Source organism: Gymnoscopelus braueri, assembly GCF_963280865.1.
Source record: "Gymnoscopelus braueri genome assembly, chromosome: 3".
Classification (NCBI taxonomy): Eukaryota; Metazoa; Chordata; class Actinopteri; order Myctophiformes; family Myctophidae; genus Gymnoscopelus; species Gymnoscopelus braueri.
The window spans coordinates 26,649,043-26,670,089 of NC_137612.1; the positions used below are offsets into that span (position 1 = coordinate 26,649,043).

Consider the following 21,047-nt stretch of genomic DNA (forward strand, 5'->3'; position numbering starts at 1 on the left):
TGCTGTTGTTTTGTACTTTATGAAATGTTTGCAAGAACACAAATTAATGAAAATGTTTAACCACTTTAAACTTTGCATCCCTATTTGCTTTATAGTTCTGCTATTTTGGGGACAAAATAAAAAATAAATGTTACTTTGTTTTAATAGGGATTAAGTGTTTAAGGATGTTAGAACATTAAAACTGACACAGAGACATCATTCAATCCTCTGGTGGTTAGCAGTGTGAAAGACAGGAGGGTAAGAAAGATCTCTGCAAAGGTATTAACATCGTAACAAAGTGACATAGTGGCTAGGGAATGCTCAAAGAGTTGCACAGCCTCCGTTTCATTTGGTGCTGCAGGGTATGTGACACATATCTTTGAGTGTGTGGCATGCAGTGCATGTCAGTTTAGACTGTCTTTTCGTGACGAGATTTGGAATCAAGATAGATATGACTTGAGCCTTTGACATTATGAGATAGGCCTATCTGCGTTTCAGTCTGTTTCAGCCTGCTACTCAAGCTTGTTTGTGTTTTACCCTTTTGACAGATTATGTACAAATGTGTTCATGTATATGCATTTTATGTCAATCAATCAAGTTAGCGTTCATCAGTTTACTATGAAACATACCACACTAAGGGGCATTTTGCAGCATGAGTCTGGTTGTTTCACCTTCTTTTGACAAAGAAGTGTAGGCCTTGAGGACACGGTGTGATCCTGCTACACTTGAGAGAGCTATTTTCTCCACGGGGCGCTAATGAGAGATACAGAAGAACCATTTTCCCGCCTGCGGACAATCAAATCAAAAACAATACTTGAATCGCAGGTGTAAACAGTGCTTCTTTCTGCTCCCACGCAAAGCCATTCTCCTCATGCTCAGTAGGGTGAACATACTGCACCAGCTACTCTATATGAGGAGAGTGTGCTTCTGGTAAAAGAAAATCAACTCAACCATGCAACCAGCTACAGTGAGAGCACCTGTGTTGTCATGCATGTGTTATTGCATGATGTCGCTGTCGGGCAGAAACACTGCATCTCCATATCTGAATAAATATATCTATTTTTCTTTTCTCATAATGTGTAATCCATGTTTGTTTGCTTTCTTGGCCAGGGCTCCTTTGTAAAATAGATAACAATCTCAGTGGGTCTCACCTAGTTGAATAAAATGTAGAAATCAATAAAAAAGAGAAATCCATAAATCCTGCTTATACTTGCAGTCCTTGTGTGCATGCATCTATGTCCTGGTGAGACAGTTCTTGAGTAGACCCTGCCCTGCTGAATAGAATCCAACAAAACAAGGAGCCAAAGCCATGGTCACAGCTAAGGCTGGAGCCAAGCTGTGACTTTAACAGCTGTAATTCAAACAGCGGTGATAAGCTGTTGTGCCCAGAGCTAGTAAACAACTGACAAAAAGTCGATTAGAACCCCTTAGTTAGGTGCACATTGAGTAGGAAGACAAATGAAAAAAGTTGTTTAATGTCCTTATTTAAGATAAGAGTAATCCCTAAATTGAAAAGTAAACAGGGGTGTGCCAGCTGAAAGTGGTTCACAGAGAGGAACAGTGGATACAGACATGCTGAAACACAAAGGGATGTACTAGGAAGGGAAAAGAAAGGCTTTACCCAACAAGGTTTTGCATTGCATGGGACACTCATTTTATGGCAGACACAAGGGAGAGAAAAGATAAGCCAATGGTGGGAGTGTAAGAAAAATGTGTTATTGTAATGGGAACCAGGAAATTCTGCAATAACAACATGAATTAAATGAGAAAAGAAGGGGTAACGGACGGACGGACGGACGGACGGACGATCAAGGGAGAATTACAGCAACAAAGAACTTTGACTTTGGTGTGAAGTAAGGACACATTTAGCATGATCAGCGTCAGTATCTGGGGGTGTTTTCCTCTCATCTCTTTGTCGTTTGTCAGTTTAGCATTCTTTCTCACCCCTACACTAGAGTAAGCCATTGTGACAGGTTGCCAGAGAGTGTTTTGACTGAATTAGCAAAGTGCTTCAGGGAGACAGGCCTCACCAGGCACTGCGAGCCATCCAGCTAGAGACACAACCATTATCTCTGGAATTAGACCAATACAGTTGGCGTCATAATGCCTGATTTTACACTTGGTTCCATGCTGAAAATAGAAGATCTACAAGGTCGCAATGCGTCGCAGCGCGACACATTGCGACTAGGGGTGGGACGATATGGGTACCTCACGATTCGATATATATCACGATATCAGGCCCACGATAACAATATATATCACGATATTCGACGATGTTCGATATATTGCGATATCACGATATTCGATATATATTGCAAGAAATTTCACCAACGATATATCACGATATCTGAAAATATCGATATATTGCGATATCACGATATATTGCATGAAAATTCACCAACGATATATCACGATAGTCCTTGTATTCAATTCATAAACACATAAAATAGCACCAAACAGATCAAAATCATCATTACACAAATACAGAGTATCAATATCAATATTTTTCGGCAGTATATCGATTATTTATCGCGGGAGAAAGTATCGCGATATATCGATATATCGATATATCGTCCTACCCCTAATTGCGACCATGAAATGTGAGCATAAAATGACTTGCCTTTTAGTTCTACTGGATCTCTCCACTCCAATATATTTAGTCTTAGTTCTAGTAGCTCTTCATAGCTTAGTTTTTATTTAGTTTCCGTCAGTGAAAAAAGGTATTCAACGAACATTTTTCATCATAGTTTTAGTCGACGAAATGAACACTGCACCATGCACGTGGTGAAAAAGGCTCAGCAATGCCTGTATTGCCTCCGAGTCCCCGCATCCTCAGGTCGTTCTGAAACGACACTATAGAGCATCCTGACGAGCTGCATCATGGCCTCCACCACCACCACTCTCAACCTGAAAGCACTGCAAAGTGTTAAGGATGGCCCAGCACATTGTCGGAAGTACTGCAGGCAACGTACGAGAAGCAGTGTGTAGCCAAGGCTGAGCAGATCATGGAGGACACTCACCACCCCAGCCACAATCTGTTCATGCCGCTAGGCTATGACCACGGCCAGGCAAACAATACCGATGTATCAAGAGCCTTTCCACCAGACTTCTGAACAGTTTCCACCTGGCTACCATCAGACTGTTGAATGTGCTCTGAGTCCTGACAACACAGGCTCCGACACTGGATTATTTTCATGTATAAGACAGGGGTGCTCCACTGCTGCACTGGCACTCACACTGTCAAGTGTGTTAGTCTACTGCTATTTAACTGCCTCATTTTATTGCTATTTTCTTTTAAAGGAAGACTATGTAGCTTTTCAGATCTGTTTGTGTACATACACTCTCCCTCCCCTCCCCTCTCTGACAAGTATCAAAGTGATTGCTGTCTTTGATGCATACATTGATTAGAGAGAGCACTAACGAGTTTGACACTTTTATGGCCCAATCAATCAACTCAGTGCACAACCCCTTTGAAGTTCAAAGGGATCAATTAAGAGCTCCGGCCGAGCCCCCCCTCTCCCCCCAGAGACTTGTCAGTCCCTGCAAGGGATGAATGTCAATATAAACAGTGGAATGTCAACATAAACAGTGGAACAAAACCAAAATACAGCCAGAGGGATGTGTCTTTCTGCAGGAAAACACACCAGCATAGATATATAGTGGCTGATAGAGTGATAGAATGCATATATATATATATGTATATATATATCTATCAAATTTAGGCTCAAAGTTACCTAGTCTGCCTTTAAACCATGCACCTTACAGTATGTAAATATTGTTTACGCTGATATTAACATAACATCTGATGTGTTTCTCTCCCTTTCTCTTTTCTTTCTCCCTTTCATGCAAACGATGGAAGCTTGTACAACAAATCATTTCGACCACATTTTACCCATGTACACCTGTGATGTGACAATACAGTTGATACTATATGATTACTGAAATGGTGGGTACCATACTTTCTTCAAATGCCCTGGTGAAATCTAAAGTACATTTTTTAATGAAACACGTGTTTTGCCAAGGATGAAATTCAACTCTCTAGAGTCTAGGGGCAAACCCATCACCTCAGCAATCTGCTATTAGCTGGTGTTAATGGCATTAAGCCACAGCCTGTATTAACAGATACAATAGACGGGAGGGAATTTGGCTCTTAAATGTGTTGATGTCCAATACTCTGCCATTTTATTTATGCATGTTATGAGGCAGCTTGTAGCATTTGCAGCCACATCACACTTTGGAAATCACTGGGCTGTTCATTAGATGGAAATCTCTGCACAGATTAATTTCAAACTCTCCCTGTCACATTTGAGAAAAATACAAGAAAAACAAAAGCAAAAAAACAATCTCTGTAGCATCTACGGACTCTACAATTTATTTTTGCATGCAATATTTGGCTTTCGCTCATATCCCTAGATGCCCTTCCATCTCTAGATGGAAGGGCAAACTTATGAGTGTGTGTGTGTGTGTGTGTGTGTGCGTGCGCGTGCGTGCGCGTGCGCATGGAATGCACGCGTGTATGTGCGTGCATGTGTTGGGTTTATAGCCAACAAGATCTTTTATATTTAGCACACAATCTATTCAAAATACTCTTCAATGGTTTTCATCTAGTGTAAGGGAAGAGAGTTCTTTTCCCAGAGAGCTCTCCCTCTCGTTTCTTCCAAGGCAAAGACATGGAGGACATCCATCTTGTCGGATACAGGTCATGTTTTAAACATAGAGGCAGATAAAAATCTGCATGTTCCTATCTCAACCTTACATGTGTACACCGAAAAGCTCTAGCTCAATGCTCCAAGCACAAAGGAGAGAGCCTATGCAAAGTTAATTCTGTGTCTCTGATGGGGTTACATGTCGGCTTTCCGACATGTCGCTTTTCCGACGGTTACTAACCCTATACCTAACCCTAACCCTAACCCTAACCGCACGCGGAAGCCACTAGTCGGAGTAGTGAGATGTCGGAATGGAAGGAGCACCCCCTCTGATGGATGTGGAGTGATGTTCATGGCCAGTGATAGCATAATTTCAAGACAAAAATAAAGTGTACAAATTACATTTATATTCTTTTATGGTACAAATTTAATGTAACTGCTATAAGCAAATAATTAAGTAGGCTGATTGCTAAGACACCTTCATTTGTATATTACTATATTGTATGTTACAGCACATTTGCGGAACCAGTATGTTTGAAACAGGTACGCTCGTTTTGGGGGCAAGTCAACGCCGCGGCCCGGCCGGGTGGGGCTTACGACCCCGCTCTGCCCAGCTAAAAACAAGAAAAAAAGAATTATAAAGAAACAGCCGATACGCCAGCCAGCGAGTGACGCAGTGAGCGACGAAGCGGAAATGCAGGGTTTCAAAATGTGAGCCGTGTGCTAGCCGTCGACTAAGCTAACGGCCTGACCGTCATGGGGCCCGTCTGTCCCCGGCCTTTGGTGTCTGCAACACGCCGTGAGCTTGTATTTTGTTGTTTGTACCGCGGCAATATCATCAATCAGGGTCTAATGACGTGTCGGTGTGGCTACCATGTGTATCTCCGATAATGTGGCCAATCTGTGACATCTCTGCCGTACAGTATGTATGATGTATGACTCCAAATTTGGTCAGGGGTTCAGCCTGATCAAAGTTTCATTGACTTACAGTACATTGTGAAATGTTAAAAAAATACATACAACATATTGTAGAAAAGGCCCCCAACTTATAGATTTAAGCATTTAATTCTATGTATCATTTAGTTGGCATTCTGATATTGCATTTCTAGAGGTCTGACTGTGAACACTGATTGCCAAGCTAAAACTATCCAAGTGCCTTTATTCTGAATAGCGGGTCAAATCCCGTGAGAGTTTACCGTGGGATTTCAGTGAGACGCTCTGAAAGCCACGGACATTCTCAGAGACATTCCTGACGTCAATACAGAGTATTCAGTCGTCTTTAACATGTTAATTCAGTTAGTTTGAGTCTGCTCCTAACTAGAGTGTGTTGTGTGCGTCAATGACCATGTAAGTTCATTGTTGATGTTAATAATATTTATGGAACTAAAACATGCTCATTAAGTTTGTAAAGTGCTAACTAAGCTAAGTGCTATCTAAGCTAGTACCTGTTGCTATGCTAATATCTACTGTCTGAATTAGCTCCATGCTTGACATTAATGGCTGACATTCAGGGATGATTTAGTTGGGATAATTTATACACTGTCATTCTCTCACAAGTCCTTAACTCTTTGACTGCGGACGACGCGATAACGCGTCAAGTGCTACTTTGTCCAGTTGGCCGTCGACGCGTTCGACGCGCTGGACGCGCGTTCATTGTTTAATCTCTGATTGCGCTATGCTGCTTAATATTCAATGTTATTCTCGAGTTCCACTTACTTCACGGACATCTGCATCCGGTTTCATGACCTGGATTCCGTTTCCGGTTTTTGATTCTTTTCCCCAGTCATTTTCGTCCAAAATAGGTAAATAAACGGTCTTTCACACGGTATGACGGACAAACGGACAGTTTCTCTTCTATAATCTATGGTCTGGGTGACGATCAGTCATCGCCGTCGTGTATCACAACGTAATTTTGGCGATCAAAACAATCTGGGAGGACGTCACATCCGTTTTCATGTTTTTCCCTGTCTAATCTATCAAGAAGGGTGAGAGAGTCCCAACGACCTGATCAAGCAGTCATGTGCTGCTCTCTAGTGGCGGACTTGTGCTGGGTCTTTATATTATGTGCCCTTAAATTATTTTCATGAGAAAAATTCAAAATATAAAAATAAAAAAACACGAAAATTGCTGGCACTGGGGGAGTACTTTATGAAAATACTCTGGCAGTCAAAGAGTTAATATGTTGGTTATTAAGAATAACTACTGCATATGAGTTTATGACTGTTTATTCTATGTATATTTGTCATGTCATGCTAATGCATTCTGCCTAATTCAAGCTGCAGTACTTTCTACTCACAGCTGCATATGAGAGTTTCTATACATAATAGGAAGGATTGTATTTGGATGTACTTTGAGTACTAAACTATACTACCTAAACTGTGAAGTGTTATATTTGGTATCTCCAGCTAAATGTCTCCATTTAACTGGTTTTATGTGTGTTTACCTGAACCCCTTTGGTACATTGTACTTGATATTAATGCACATATTTCTGTCTTTATATTCTGTTTATTTCCAGAAAACCACAGACACATGTATATTGTTCAACTGCTTCTACATGTCTGTAACTGCAAAAGGGAGAAAGTAAAAGGAGAAATCCAGAATCAAGCCTCTCTCTGTCCTCTTCTTTAATATCTGGAATAAGGGCCCTAAAGTGGTGTTCTGGCCGACACACCGACACGAACCTAGTGAACAATAGCAATCGGCACCCCAAATTCAGCAGCTGTATACAATGCTGTATTCCCTTCACTACACATATAATGTGAAAAATATGTGTGGTGTTACTTATTTGGCTTACTGTAAGTGTAAATAAATGTGGTGCTGATCGGTCCAGTAGTTTGTGAGATTAGCTCTCTCTCAAACACAGTACACACACACACACACACACACACACACACACACACACACACACACACACACACACACACACACACACACACACACACACACACACACACACACACACACACACACACACACACACACACACACACACACACACACACACACACACACACACAACCCTCTTACAGACGACTAGCCTCCAAAAGTGCCACACAGTAAAAGTTATGTACTGTATGTACAAGAAGGATATTGCTGCAGACCACGTCGTCATGCTCATGTCACTGTGACTCAGCCATAAGCATTTCCCAATGCAGCTAAGCCCAAATATTGAGTTGTCTAACCGCAATGTGTCATCATGGCATCATGCACCATAAAATCAGTTAGCTCCCTATATGGGCACAAAAGCGGGCATACCTATATGGGCATGTACTGATGACATCAGGGTACTCCATACATGGGCATAAAAGGGACATACAGAGATCTCCATACATGGGCATTTCGGTCGGATCGGTGGGGAGACGTAGGTGTGAAAATACAAGCTCACGGCGTGTCGCAAACGCTCGAGGCCGGGGACGGACGGGCCCTATGACGGTCAGGCCGTTAGCTTAGTTGCCGGCTAGCGTACGGCTCACGCTTTAAAACCCTGCATTTCCGCTTCGTCGCTCGCTGCGTAGATTTGTTATAACAGCATACTATTTATCTTATTACAACATGAAACAATTCAAGTTATAATGTGATACAGTACTTATATTTTAACGTGGTATCATATTGTTATAAACATAAAATGAATAGTATATTATACCATAAGTTTGTACATAAAGATATCTTGTTATAACAGGAAAATAATTATGTTGTCATAACATTATTGTTATAACAATGTGCAATTCATACTATAACACGATTTTGATCTTTTCTTTCTGCTGTGGCAGCAATACACTTTCATAACGTCAGCATTTGCAAAGTTAGAAGCCCCCTTGAACTTCTGAGGTAGATTGATTGATTGCCAGACAGACATTCATGAAAAACGGTATTGTCATATGAGGTTCTGGTGTTCACAGGTTGAGTAGCTCTGGCAGCTCAGCGTTAAGTGGCAGAGATATATGGATGAGCAGGGGTAATTGACTTTGTGATGTGGCTCCATCACAGCAGGGGGTGCACCACAGACACAGCGGGTGTCCACAGGGAGGACATCCCACAGCCTGGAGCCTTGATGCTCTCTCTCTCTCTCTCTCTCTCTCTCTCGCTCTCTCTCTCTCGCTCTCTCTCTCTCTCTCTCTCTCTCTCTCATATATCTTTCTATGTTAGGAGTATAGACAACACTCTCTTCTTGCATTGTTCCTCTGCAGCTTTCAATCTCTCAGCATGGAACAGGTACCACTCTGGGCATCCCTTTACCCTACACTACCACTCTTTCTCCCTGTGTGCTCTCTCTCTCTCTCTCTCTCAAACTGTCCTAGTATTCCATCCCACAACCTTCGGACATGGAAACATCCATTTCCATAAATCATTAGCAAAAGGAGAGCGATGAAAAGAGCAAGAGATCAGGAGACATATTGAGGCACACATCAAAGGGGAGGATATTTATTAGTGTACCTGTACCACCTGTGGGTTTTCCTGGGCTAATTTAGAGCTCATACAAGGTTACTGACAAAGAGTTCCATCTCCCATTTTGGGAGCCTAGCTCACTGCCAGACCTTGTGTAGTACTGTATATTAGCACAGCCACTATACAGGCGCAAGGAACTGAGTTTCTGAAGAGACGGAAAGGTCTGAATTTGATGTGTTGTTGCACACAAACACGTGCTATGATGAATGCTATTTATTTGTTTTGTTTTGGGCCGTCTGTTTATTTTCGTTTTCTCCACAATGTATAGTCATTGTAAATCCCCCCTGTGCATACTGCGGTCCTCGTCATTGCCAACCTCCACCGTGCGCTCACACCGGCAGTGATAACAAGAGACAAATCGACTGGGAGACATTTATTGCCAATAAGCATGGCTAGACAAAGAGAGACAAAGGACGAAATAACAGCCAGTGGAGAGGTGACTGACGACAAGGTGATGTTCCACTATACAACATGTAGTTGTTCTGTTAATCACAGAATGGAGGAAGAGATCAATGTGGTTTATTTTTCGTCATCTATATAGTGGCAACACAAGGACACTTAATCTAAGGGAAGCTCTATTTTCGAGTCAAATGACCTGTCCTTGTCCATTAAGAAGAAAGAATTAAAAAGGAACGATGCATGAAGGCAGATTTCAAAGGTTGTTGGGATTCCAGATGAGCTTTATTATATTAATCAAGTGAATCACTATTCTGGTTTGAATGGAAACAGATGGACAGCAACGGCCACAAGCGGCAGCTAAAATTGGGTAGGCATGCCCATGATAGACAGCTACACGACAAAAATATCGACAAAGTCACTGCTGGTGAGAAAGCACAGGAGGGTGAAGACAACCACATGCCAGCAATTTCTTTTCACCTGACAGTGAGGAGTTTCACTGGGAGGGCGTGATGCATATGGAGGGTCACGCTATCTTTCCAAGACCTGTGGTTGTGCTGTGGTTATACCTCTACTCCACTTGGATGCCTCATGATGAATGATTGCCATGACAATGGCTTTAATAATATGTACATGGCTCAGGCATGTAGGTTTTACAATACTACAAGTAAGCACAAACCTATTTGTGATGCCAAGAAAAAAAGACTTACCTGAGCACTCCCAAATAGACTACACAACATTTCATTAGGTGACGGTCTGCACGTTTTATTAAACCACAGGGGTGACTAACGTTTCGACATACTGTTACTCAGAGTCAAACAGAACAAAGGGGGCGCTCGGGTGGCCCAGTCGTAAAGTCACTGCCCACCACCACGGACGTTGTGGGTTCGAATCCACCGTGGTGCATCCGGCTTTGTCGAGCGTCTACACAAACACAATTGACCCGTGTTCGGGGAAGGGAAGCCTTTTGTTACCACCGTGCTCTGACTCCTCTGGTGCGATATTCTCTTAGTCTAATAACATATAAATAAGTGATGGGTCGCACTCTGAAAGAGTGAGTTAATTGCTTTTATTTCTTCTCCACGTCAATAAGGGACACACGTTGGCTTCGTCAGTAGCCATCTAATGGCCTCACACACCACATAAAACACCATAACGGGGAGACGATACATCATATTTGTGATGCCATTTGTCATGCCATTAACATCATTCTTTACATTGTACTGTGATGTCTATTAAAGCAGAAATACCTTCATGAGGAATAGCTCCACATAAAAAAGTGTGTGCGTGTGTTTATGTGTGTATGTTCTCAGGTAATGCCTGAAACCACTGGACTGATACAGTGCCAAATACAAATTGACTATAATTGGTTTCAAAACATTGCAGGGGGGGCCCATGTTACGCCCCATTCAGATATACTGTAAACGCATAAAGCTAAGCATGACGCTAAAAGCAATAATTGGGCGTGTCTAATGGTATGAGTGACAGATGTCACTGTCATGTATCAGCGTGTGTGCCTGCTTGTTGTGGTGAACAAACGGACTGTAGCCTACGGACAGGAGTACATTTTGAAATGAACATTTTGAAATAGCAGCTGTAGATGGGAAAGGAATCAATATTATGACCTATTTATCCGCTAATAGATTATTTATGAATAAGCTGCCAAATGACCTGGCTTCACTTCTCCTCCGCTCCCACTGCACTGCTGTCTGGGGAGTCTCTCCACGACCATGTGCTCACTCAACGGTGCTAGCACACAGACAGACAGGTAAGGAGAAATGACACTGGCGATAGTTTATCCTCTTCTTAACTCTTTAACTGCCAGAGTGATGGAGTAATAGTGTGCCACTGCTGCCAGCGAAAACGAGCGATTTTTCTGTACCTTAGATCATGGAATATTCTCTGTGACCCCCGTCCTCACGGAGATTGCTTCATTACACGCCCAGGTTTCTCTTAGTATAGAGGAAAAATAATTCCAATCACGGTAATTCATTGTACAGTTGTGGCAATTTGAATATGGCTTGTTTTTGCCATAAAGCAAGAGGAACGGAGATATAGCGATTTCCCCACTGGAAATAAACAGGAAGTAAACAAGCTTTTATTTTTTAAATGACGTCAATTCCGGCTCTGTCGTCATCAGGCAGTGAAAGCATCATTCATTGGGTAGATAACAGATTTTTCTGTCTCCGGAGTGGAAGGAGAAATGGAGGAAGAGGGGGGCTGCGATTGGCTGGACGCTAGTGCGCTAGCTTCACACTACCCTCGTTCCCGAAGCCTGGTCACGACCTGATGCAGAGTGTCTAATAGGGCGGGTACTTACGTCGTATGTACTTTCCCCGGAAACTATAATTTTCGACCAATCACAACACTCATTTCATGCACGGAGAATGTAAACAGATTTATAAAGCCTCGACGTAATTGGCCGGTATTTCCGCCAAATTCCAGTACTTTCGTTTAGACTTCAACCAGCGGTCTTGCCCAGCGTGGCTTCAAACTAGCTTCAAAGTTCAGCTTTTACCAGTGTAGCTTCATGCAGAGTGTAGAAAAGAGAGTAACGACACGCTTTGATCTCGCCGCAAAGCCGGCTCCTATAATAATAATAATAATAATAAACTTTATTTGTATAGCACCTTTCATGACATGAAATGCAGCTCAAAGTGCTTTACAGAGCAAGAATACAATTACAGTTAGAACCAATTTAACAATAAAGCAAACAAAGATAAAATAAAATAAAATAAAAGCAAAGGCAAAAGCAAAGGCATAAAACAACATTAAAATAGGGAATACAGTGAGGAATTAAAAATCAACCAAAGAATCAGCTAAAAGCAAGAGTGAAGTAATAGGTCTTGAGCTGTGCTTTAAAGCTATCGACAGAGGCTGCCTGTCTTAGGTGTAATGGGAGTTTATTCCACACTGTCGGTCCGTAAAAGCAGAATGCTGCTTTACCGTATTTTTTATATGTCATTGTAGGCACCTCGAGCAGGTCAGCACTTGAAGACCTGAGGGCCCGGTTTGGAACATATCTCTCTAGGCAGTCAGAGAGGTAGGTAGGTGCCAGACCATTTAGAGCTTTATAAACTATTAAAAGAATTTTAAAATCAATCCTAAAAACAACCGGGAGCCAGTGTAGTGAAGCAAGAACTGGAGTGATATGTTCTCTCATCCTGGTTTTAGTTAAAATTCTGGCTGCCGCATTTTGAACAAGTTGTAATCTGTCAGTTGTTTTCTTTGGCAGGCCAGAGTAGAGTGCGTTGCAGTAATCAAGCCGAGAGAAAACAAAAGCGTGGATCAGCGTCTTTGCATCGTCTAACGACAGATAGTCTCTAATTCGCGCAATATTTCTAAGATGAAAGAAAGCAATCTTGGTGACATGATTAATGTGTGTATTGAAATTCAATTCAGAATCGATAATCACCCCCAGGTTCTTTACTGTGGTGTTACTTTCTACAGCCAGGTTACCAAGTCTACTTGTTATTGATTCTCTCTGCTCACTGGAGCCAATTATGAGAACTTCTGCTTTATCCTCATTTAGCTTAAGAAAGTTCTCACTCATCCAGCATTTTATACTGGACAGACAGGTCAACAATGGGTCTAGAGCGCAGGGGTCGTCTGGAGCTACTGAAAGATACAGCTGGGTATCATCAGCATAGAAATGGAAGTTCACTCCGTGATCGGCGATGAGTTCTCCCAGCGGTAGTATATACAGGGAGAACAATAAGGGACCCAGAATTGAGCCCTGTGGAATACCAGAACAGATGTTGTGTTTGTCTGAGTCAAAGTTAGCTAGACTGACAAAATAGCTTCTGCCTGTTAGGTAAGAGTGAAACCAAGACAAGGCTGTGCCTGACAAACCAATCCAGTACTCCAAACGTTGTAGTAGAATTGTGTGATCAATCATATCAAAAGCAGCGGTTAAGTCAAGAAGTAGGAGAACAGATACATTTTTGTCGTCAGCGGACACCCTTAGATCATTAATTACTTTTACAAGTGCTGTTTCTGTACTATGACCTTTCCTGAAGCCAGATTGGAATTTGTTATGAACCTTATTGTTCTGTAGGAACACATCCAGTTGATGAAAGATAGTTTTTTCTAAGACCTTGCCCAAAAATGGCAGATTTGAGATTGGTCTATAATTACCCAGCACCAATGGATCAAGGTTGTGTTTCTTGAGTAGCGGCCTGACTACAGCCGTTTTCAGTGAGTCTGGAAAGACGCCTGAAAGTAGATGGGCTATAGTTCCAAACATTGGAACTATCTCATTGAGATAGACAGAGCACTTCCGCATTCCATTCTTACAATGGGAGTCGACGCTAGTGTCAGAACTCTCTTTATGGCTCTGGCTTCATGGCGCTAAGGAAATGCATGAAATGCTCGTCTACATAGCCATTGCATTGAAACTTGAAGCCAGCCCTTAACGCTGAAGCTGTATGTGTGAATGGGGCATTAATAAGAATGTAGGCCACCGCCCACCTGGCATAAGGAGATATGCGCTCCATGGAGTGCCCCGTCCTAGCTGGATAATAAAAAGAAACAATGAAAACTTACCACTAATGGTGGTTCTCTTTGGCAATATAGTGACAGCTCCCACAGCAGCATCTTCCAGCTGGTTGATAGGGCTGTTCTTGGCCCCCCAACTGTCTGAGCCGATCCACAGGAAATGGCCCACCTGGTCCGCTCGCTTACTGGCATTCAGGATGCCTCTGAAAACAAGTAAATACAACATTTTAGTCTTTAACAGTCAATGACTTGCTTTCCCCACCTAACTCAAACCAAATCTCCCTTTCTACTCCTTAGTCTTAGCTTAATGTTTTTAGCCTCTTAACCTTTTTTTCTTTTTTTTGCTCCTAAATAAAATTGTTTATAGTCTCCGCCAGGCCGAAAGGCATGGCGAGAGAGTATGTTTTGCACCCTTTCTGTCCATCCGTCCGTCCGTCCATGTGTCCGTGTGTCCGTGAACAACTAATCTCCGGCAGAGTTGGCTTGATCGCAGAGAAACTCCTTAGATGCCAATTCAGAACCTCTGCCCCAAATTTTTCACATGGGCCTGTTATAGCGCCACCAGGAGGCCGCTTTTTGCAAAACACATTTTTTGACAGTACTCCTACAGATTTTGTCCAAACGTCAAGCAAATCGGTACACAGTATCTCTATAATCATTAAACGAAACCGATCTTTCAGATTTTGCCTGATTGGCTAAGAATGGCTTCCAAAGTTTGCAGGAGTGCTCAGTTTTGAACAAAATGCCTCAAATCATGAACACAGCGCGTCATTTCCGTGAAATTTTGCATGTACATTCCCACTAGGCAGAGGAATAAATGCCACTTGAAAATCAAATCAAATCAGCCTCATGGTGGCGCTATAACAGGCCGATTTGAGTTTTTACCTGCACTGCACCGATCTGTGTAAAACTTGTATGTACACTCCCTAGAGGCCAAGGAAAAACCTTTGCCCTCCATTTTTCACATCTGCCTTTTATAGTGCCACCAGGAGGCCGACTAATGTAAAACACATTTTTGGATATTACTCCTATAGATTGTATCCAAAATTCCAAATTTCACACAAATCGGTACACATGATCTCTATAGTCATGTGATCAAGACGAATCTGTTAGATTTTTCATATTCCATCTTGATTGGCTATTGACATCTAAAGAGTGGCCCGTTTCGAACAAAATGCTGCAAATCATGAACGCAGCGTCCGATTGCGGTGAAACTTTGCACGCACATTCACACTACGTTGAGGAACAAATGCCACCCTTTCAACACTGCCCTATTATAGCACCACCAGGAGGCTGATTTGTCCAAGCATCATGCAAATCGGTACATATTATCTCTTTAGTCAAGTGATCAAGATGGATCTATCCGATCCGTCCGATTTTTCACATTCCAGCCTGATTGGTGAATTCCAAACTATGCTAGCCCACACTAACCTACCTGACCTGGCGGAGACCTGTGCTCCGAGGAGCACTTTTTCTAGTTTTAAACTATTTTGTAAAGTGATTTTGGGTACTAAGAAAAGCGCTATATATGTCTGATAAATTATTATTATTATTATTATTATTATTAATGAAATTATGTCATTGTGCATTAAAAAATGTACAAACAGCAATTATATAAAGCATACAGTATAAAATAAGACAGAGGAATTCATCTTTGCATGCTCAAGAGTCAGTTTTTATGCTTTGTTGTCTCCACCAGGCCGAAGGCGTGGCCGAGACTATGTTTTCACATCGGCCTGTTCTGTCACACCAATCGGTACACATTATCTAGTCATGTGATCAATACGGATATGTCTGATTTTTCATATTCCATCCTTATTGGCTAAGATTGGCTTCCAAAGGAGTGGCTCGTTTTGAACAAAATACCTGAAATCATGAACGCCATCCGATTGCCGTGAAACATTGCTGGCCCACAACAAACTACCGGCCCTGGCGGAGACCTGAGTTCCGAGGAGCACATTTTTCTAGTTTGTGTGTGTGTGCGTGCGTTTCCCTGACAATGTGGGTGACACAAGCAAGCGCCTCATATCGTATAAACTTTATGGCTATGTAAAACCCTCCCACATCATATTGTACCTGCAAGTACAGTAGGTCTTGTAATATGCAGTCACGTAAAATGACCTATATACCTCAAAACGCTGTAAGCTTTAAAATTTACAGACCCTGAACAATATGGTGAATATCAATCTCCATTTCGTTGGAAGGTCTCAGCATGCCAGCCATATTCATAGCATAACAAGTCTGGGAGGGAGTTGAAACATTGGGCACTTGTAGGAACAATGAATAGCACTAAGGTAACTTCCTACAGTATGTTGTTTGAGGGCCTATAATGATTATATATCTGTAGAAACACTAAAAAACTAAAATGTTAATCATATAATAAGAGCAACAAGGGGTAACCATTAGGTTTAGCTTTGTAACGTGAACCCTACCTAGAGTCCCAATACTGGCCATGTCATATAATAGGCGAACATTTGGCAAAAATAGACAAACTTTCCTCGAAAATGGTCGATCTACAAGCTCTCAACATGTACTGTAGCAACAAGACAAATATTGTTTGTAGATTGGCTTTTTTCGATGAAGAGATTTGGTCTAGTGGGAAAAAAGGAGGGGGACAAGTATAGACTCCCTGGGGGAAACAAATACTTACCGTAATTTTCGCACTATAAGCCGCACCTGACTATAAGCCGCAGCAGCTAAATTGAATGTTTGGAACATATATAAGCCGCACTGGACTATAAGCCGCGGGTGTAAAATCCATAGATTTAGGAGGTCCCCTAGTGGCCGTTAGCTGTAAAAATCCATAGATAAGCCGCACCGTTATATAAGCCGCAGGGTCGAAAAATTGGAAAAAAGTCGCGGCTTATAGTTCGAAATTTACGGTAAGTTAGTAAGTATTTGCTTTGGCTGTAGGAAAATCACATACCTGATATCCTCATCAGAGGCAAAGAGGATGACCGCCCTGGCGTACCGTGTGTCCAGGAGCAGACGGATGATTTTGTCGAAGTCGGAAGTTTTGTGGTCGTGAGGGATCTTCAGTGACTGGGCTATGCAGATCCCACCTGGAGGAACAAGAAAGCATATGGCAACGATAATTACACTTCAGTGACATGGGTACCGTTAAAATGTGAGAACAGTCGTAAAGAGCCCTAAGAGTGCATATGAAAGGTTGTGCAGTAAAACTTGCTACATTTGAGAAAGTACAACTGGAGGCAAGCTGATTTTTTTATGAGGCACACAGGAGAGAGATTGATGCATTCATCTCCAAATTGCCTGAGATTTCTTGAAAACTCCCACGTCTTCTGCATGCAGGTTACTTGGTTTGTGAGAAGAAAGCTGCAGAGAGCTCTTTTGTCACTCAGCGGCCTTCAAAACTCAGCTAAGATAAATTGTGCAGCTTTTTGACATGCCCCATTAGCACTTAGTTCAGTGCATACCATTCTGTTCCACTGATGCACAATTGAAACCTGTACACCTTTCTGTTCCATTGATGCACAATTGAACAGGTCTTATATAAGATGCCAAAAAAAGTGTTTTTGATGAATGAAATAGTGCTTGCACAGTGTACAAGCGCTCTTAATAAGATTTTCCCAGCTTGAGCCCTGTATAATCTCTCTTCATCTCATCTCAGAATGACAGATACTGGCACTTTTAATCACCATAGGGATTTCTAACACATCAGTATGCTAACTCCCATACTGCATGTGACACAGTATAGCATAGAAACTATGTTGCAAGAAAATACCCATTTAAGTGACGGTTGTATATCAAAATGCAAAGCAAATTTGAGCAGATTGTTGAAACCGTCAGGTGACACAGAGACTAAAATAATTTACATTGGATTTTTTTTGTTTAACAGATGCCATTTTAGTCATTCTCACTCATTGCTAATTTTATTCATTTCTTACCATTCAGCTTAGTGCAACTATCGTGGCACGATGTTACCATGTCAACCACATCCCCACTTTGTATGCTCTCTGCCTGACTGCTTGTATTATTACCAGGTGCTCGAAGAGCGCCTGAGTCTACAAACAGTCAGACTAATCATCATCATTCGACACCTATTCGGCACCTATTCATCATTGGCTGTCATGGCTGTCCTTCACTCCTTTAAGCCAATGGGGACACTTCCCCGTCGGCCCGTCCTTTAAGCCAATGGGGAGACGGCCCGTCCTCCGCAGTAACCGCCCTCCGCTCCCCTCATTCACACTGCAACAGTTGCAGACAGTGCAAGTTGCACTGCTGCCTCAGGGAACAGAGTTAGCCTAAATGCTAGCGTGCTTCATTAGACCTTGTTTGGCTATTAAGTTATTATTTGGCCATGTTCACACTGACTTCAATCTTCGCTATTGTTGGGAAGACCCGTGTGGTGTCTAAAAATGTTGCCACCTCTTATATAAAAACATTATTAGCATTTACCGTCGCATATTCAATGTTGCCAGGTTTGGCGAGAAACAAGCAATCCGAAAAACAAGTAATCAGGTCTATGAAAACAAACACACACACACACACACACACACACACACACACACACACACACACACACACACACACACACACACACACACACACACACACACACACACACACACACACACACACACACACACACTTGATGTATGGTACGTCTAAATTGGACATTTACTCATCTCAGAGGGGCTGCACACAGGCAGTGCACACATACTGCACACAGAGACGCAGACACACAAGCCGAGCAGGGTTTCATAGTAAGCTCCACTTGCGGAGGCCTTCGGCGCGCCTCCTTCCGCTGCGTTCGCAACAATGAATAGGTCCAGTCTGTCGACAGACTTCAACAGTGAATATCTGGATGAATATACTGTCTATTTGTATTTAAATGTTAAGCATACCACTGATTCTGTAACGCAGTGATTAGCTATGACTGATCAGGTAGTGTTTCGGTGTAAATAATAGTCTGTAGTTATCCAACATCTTTTAAGAAACAGTACTGGTCACCTCTGTTTCACTGATAAAAAATCACAGTGTTTGGACACCAGTGATAGTCGTTGATGTGCATTCCACAAAACCACCCTTGGGCACTCAATTTCAGAGTAGAAAGGTTAAAGTAATCTGCATACGGAGCTTAAATTTGTTGTCACATTCCATTAATCAAGGCAGCAGTGCTGGAGGTTCTGGAGTAGTTTTTTCTTAGTTTCCTGCAACACAATGACATACTTTCCCCCCTACAGTACAGTACAGTACAGTATGACTGCATTCATTAAGTTAAAGAATTGACTGAATCATTTTCTATAATCCGTCACAGTCTCAGTTACAGCCATTAACAATGTCTTGTGATGCACAGAAGCAGTGGGTCTCAAAACATTTTGTTTGGGAAGGAAATTAAAATATTTTGTCATGGGGCCCAAGCTTCTAGAACTAATACAGTATGGCTATGGGGAGCCAACATAATCATAATCAGATCTACTCGACACAGTAAAATCCTTAGTGTTAATTTATCAACTTATAACTGAGAGTGAACAAATGTACCCACTTGCAAGCCCATTTGTACACTCTATAAGTCAGTGATTCTCAAACTGTATTTGTATTTGTCCGCGGACTCCTATCTCACAATATTCTGTTCCAGGGACCCCCGAAGCAAAGATTTGAGTTACAAATGTTCGTTCTAAAATATATACCGTATATTCAAAGATCTAATTTTTTTCAAAAATAGCAGATCTACTGTAGTAACTGTACAAGCTCATAGCGTGGCACTCGGTGCCGTGCTATGAGCTTGTATATCTGCTATTTTTGAATAGCCAAACTATAAAATATGGTTAAAGTGGTTAAAATTATTGTGACACTATATTAACTAATTTGGCTGGGGACCCCCTGGTATCCCTCCAAGGACCCCTGGGGGTCCCCGGACTCCACTTTGAGAACCAAAGCTCTAAGTTAACACAGAGGATTTATTGGGTAGGGATCACCACATGCCATGTTTTGCAGAAACTCTGCGTTATAGCTGTACTGTGCAGTACCTTACCCAGACAAGCTGCTCTGGAACAGCAAAACCACACGGTTATATTTACTGCCCTGTGTGGACAGAGACGATCTTGTTAACGATCACCACGTGACTGATTTGACAGGATGTCGATACAAGGAGGGCATTTATTATAGCACTATCAGCGGGAGCACAAATACTCCAGCTTTCAATAAATCATGACCCGGATGTACCACTGTGAACACATTCATTCACACACCATGAGTTTGCCTCTTGTCATCTGCCCCGGCAAATCCACATGATCTAAAAGCGTAAAACGATATTTCGCTGTTACTTATTTAAAAGTCTCAAGTGTGCTGTGTTGCTGTGCTGCGGAATATGTCATAATTGCTTTGCCGAGATCAGCGGTAAAGGTTTAACGACAGGTGGGGGTGAGTGAGGGTGAGTGGCAGGCCCCATACTGTAGGTCACAATTCAGATTATGAAAAGGGTGATCCATGGCAGACCTTTTCAGTTGACATATTTTCAGTCAACCGAAGCTACACGTGCAGTATAAGCCAGTGGTGTGCGACAAGTCTGCCTCAACCTACAGTATGGTGCAAAGTTGAAGCGGTGCTATGATGCCACAGCCAGAAACGGCCTCTGCACACTAACAGGTGTACACGTCTTTGTCTGCAGGGAGTGTGACCGTGATTGATTGGACAGGCAGCCGAAACAGAAAGCCACATCTAGCTGTATCATCACCGACTGACACGGACAGGCTCAACAGCCAGGGGGGACATGGGCACTTTGATAGAAGAGTACCACCGTGCAGATCAAATCATGAGCATCTATTGGGCCAGCCAGCCAGCAGACCAAGCAACCAACCAAACACCCCAAAACACAATCAATCATATCAGCACGACAATAATGGAACAATAAGGTATTGTTAAGCCGTTAAAGGCCATTAAGCCACAGGAAATTATTTTTCATCATATCGGTACGCAATATACTGTAGCATTTTATCTTCTGTTTGCAGTGCTTGTGAAATTGTTTAAAATCATTTTCTACCCATCACAAGATGATTGTGATTTCTTCAGCTGAGAAATGGGACCGAAATTGCCAAAGGTCTGATTCTCATTGTCAGC

The 21,047-nt window shown here is 42.2% G+C and overlaps 1 protein-coding gene across 1 annotated transcript in view; it reads right to left on the reverse strand.

The window, feature by feature from the left end:
• The window catches only part of grm7 (glutamate metabotropic receptor 7), a gene marked incomplete at both ends in the record, with an annotated part of 213,655 nt that overhangs the window by 137,431 nt on the left and 55,177 nt on the right, over window positions 1-21,047 (reverse strand). Inside the window, 2 exons of the mRNA XM_080423728.1 lie at window positions 14,013-14,167; window positions 16,891-17,026. Of these exons, the coding sequence (XP_080279854.1) occupies window positions 14,013-14,167; window positions 16,891-17,026 (291 nt within the window). The remainder of the gene's footprint in view (window positions 1-14,012; window positions 14,168-16,890; window positions 17,027-21,047) is intronic.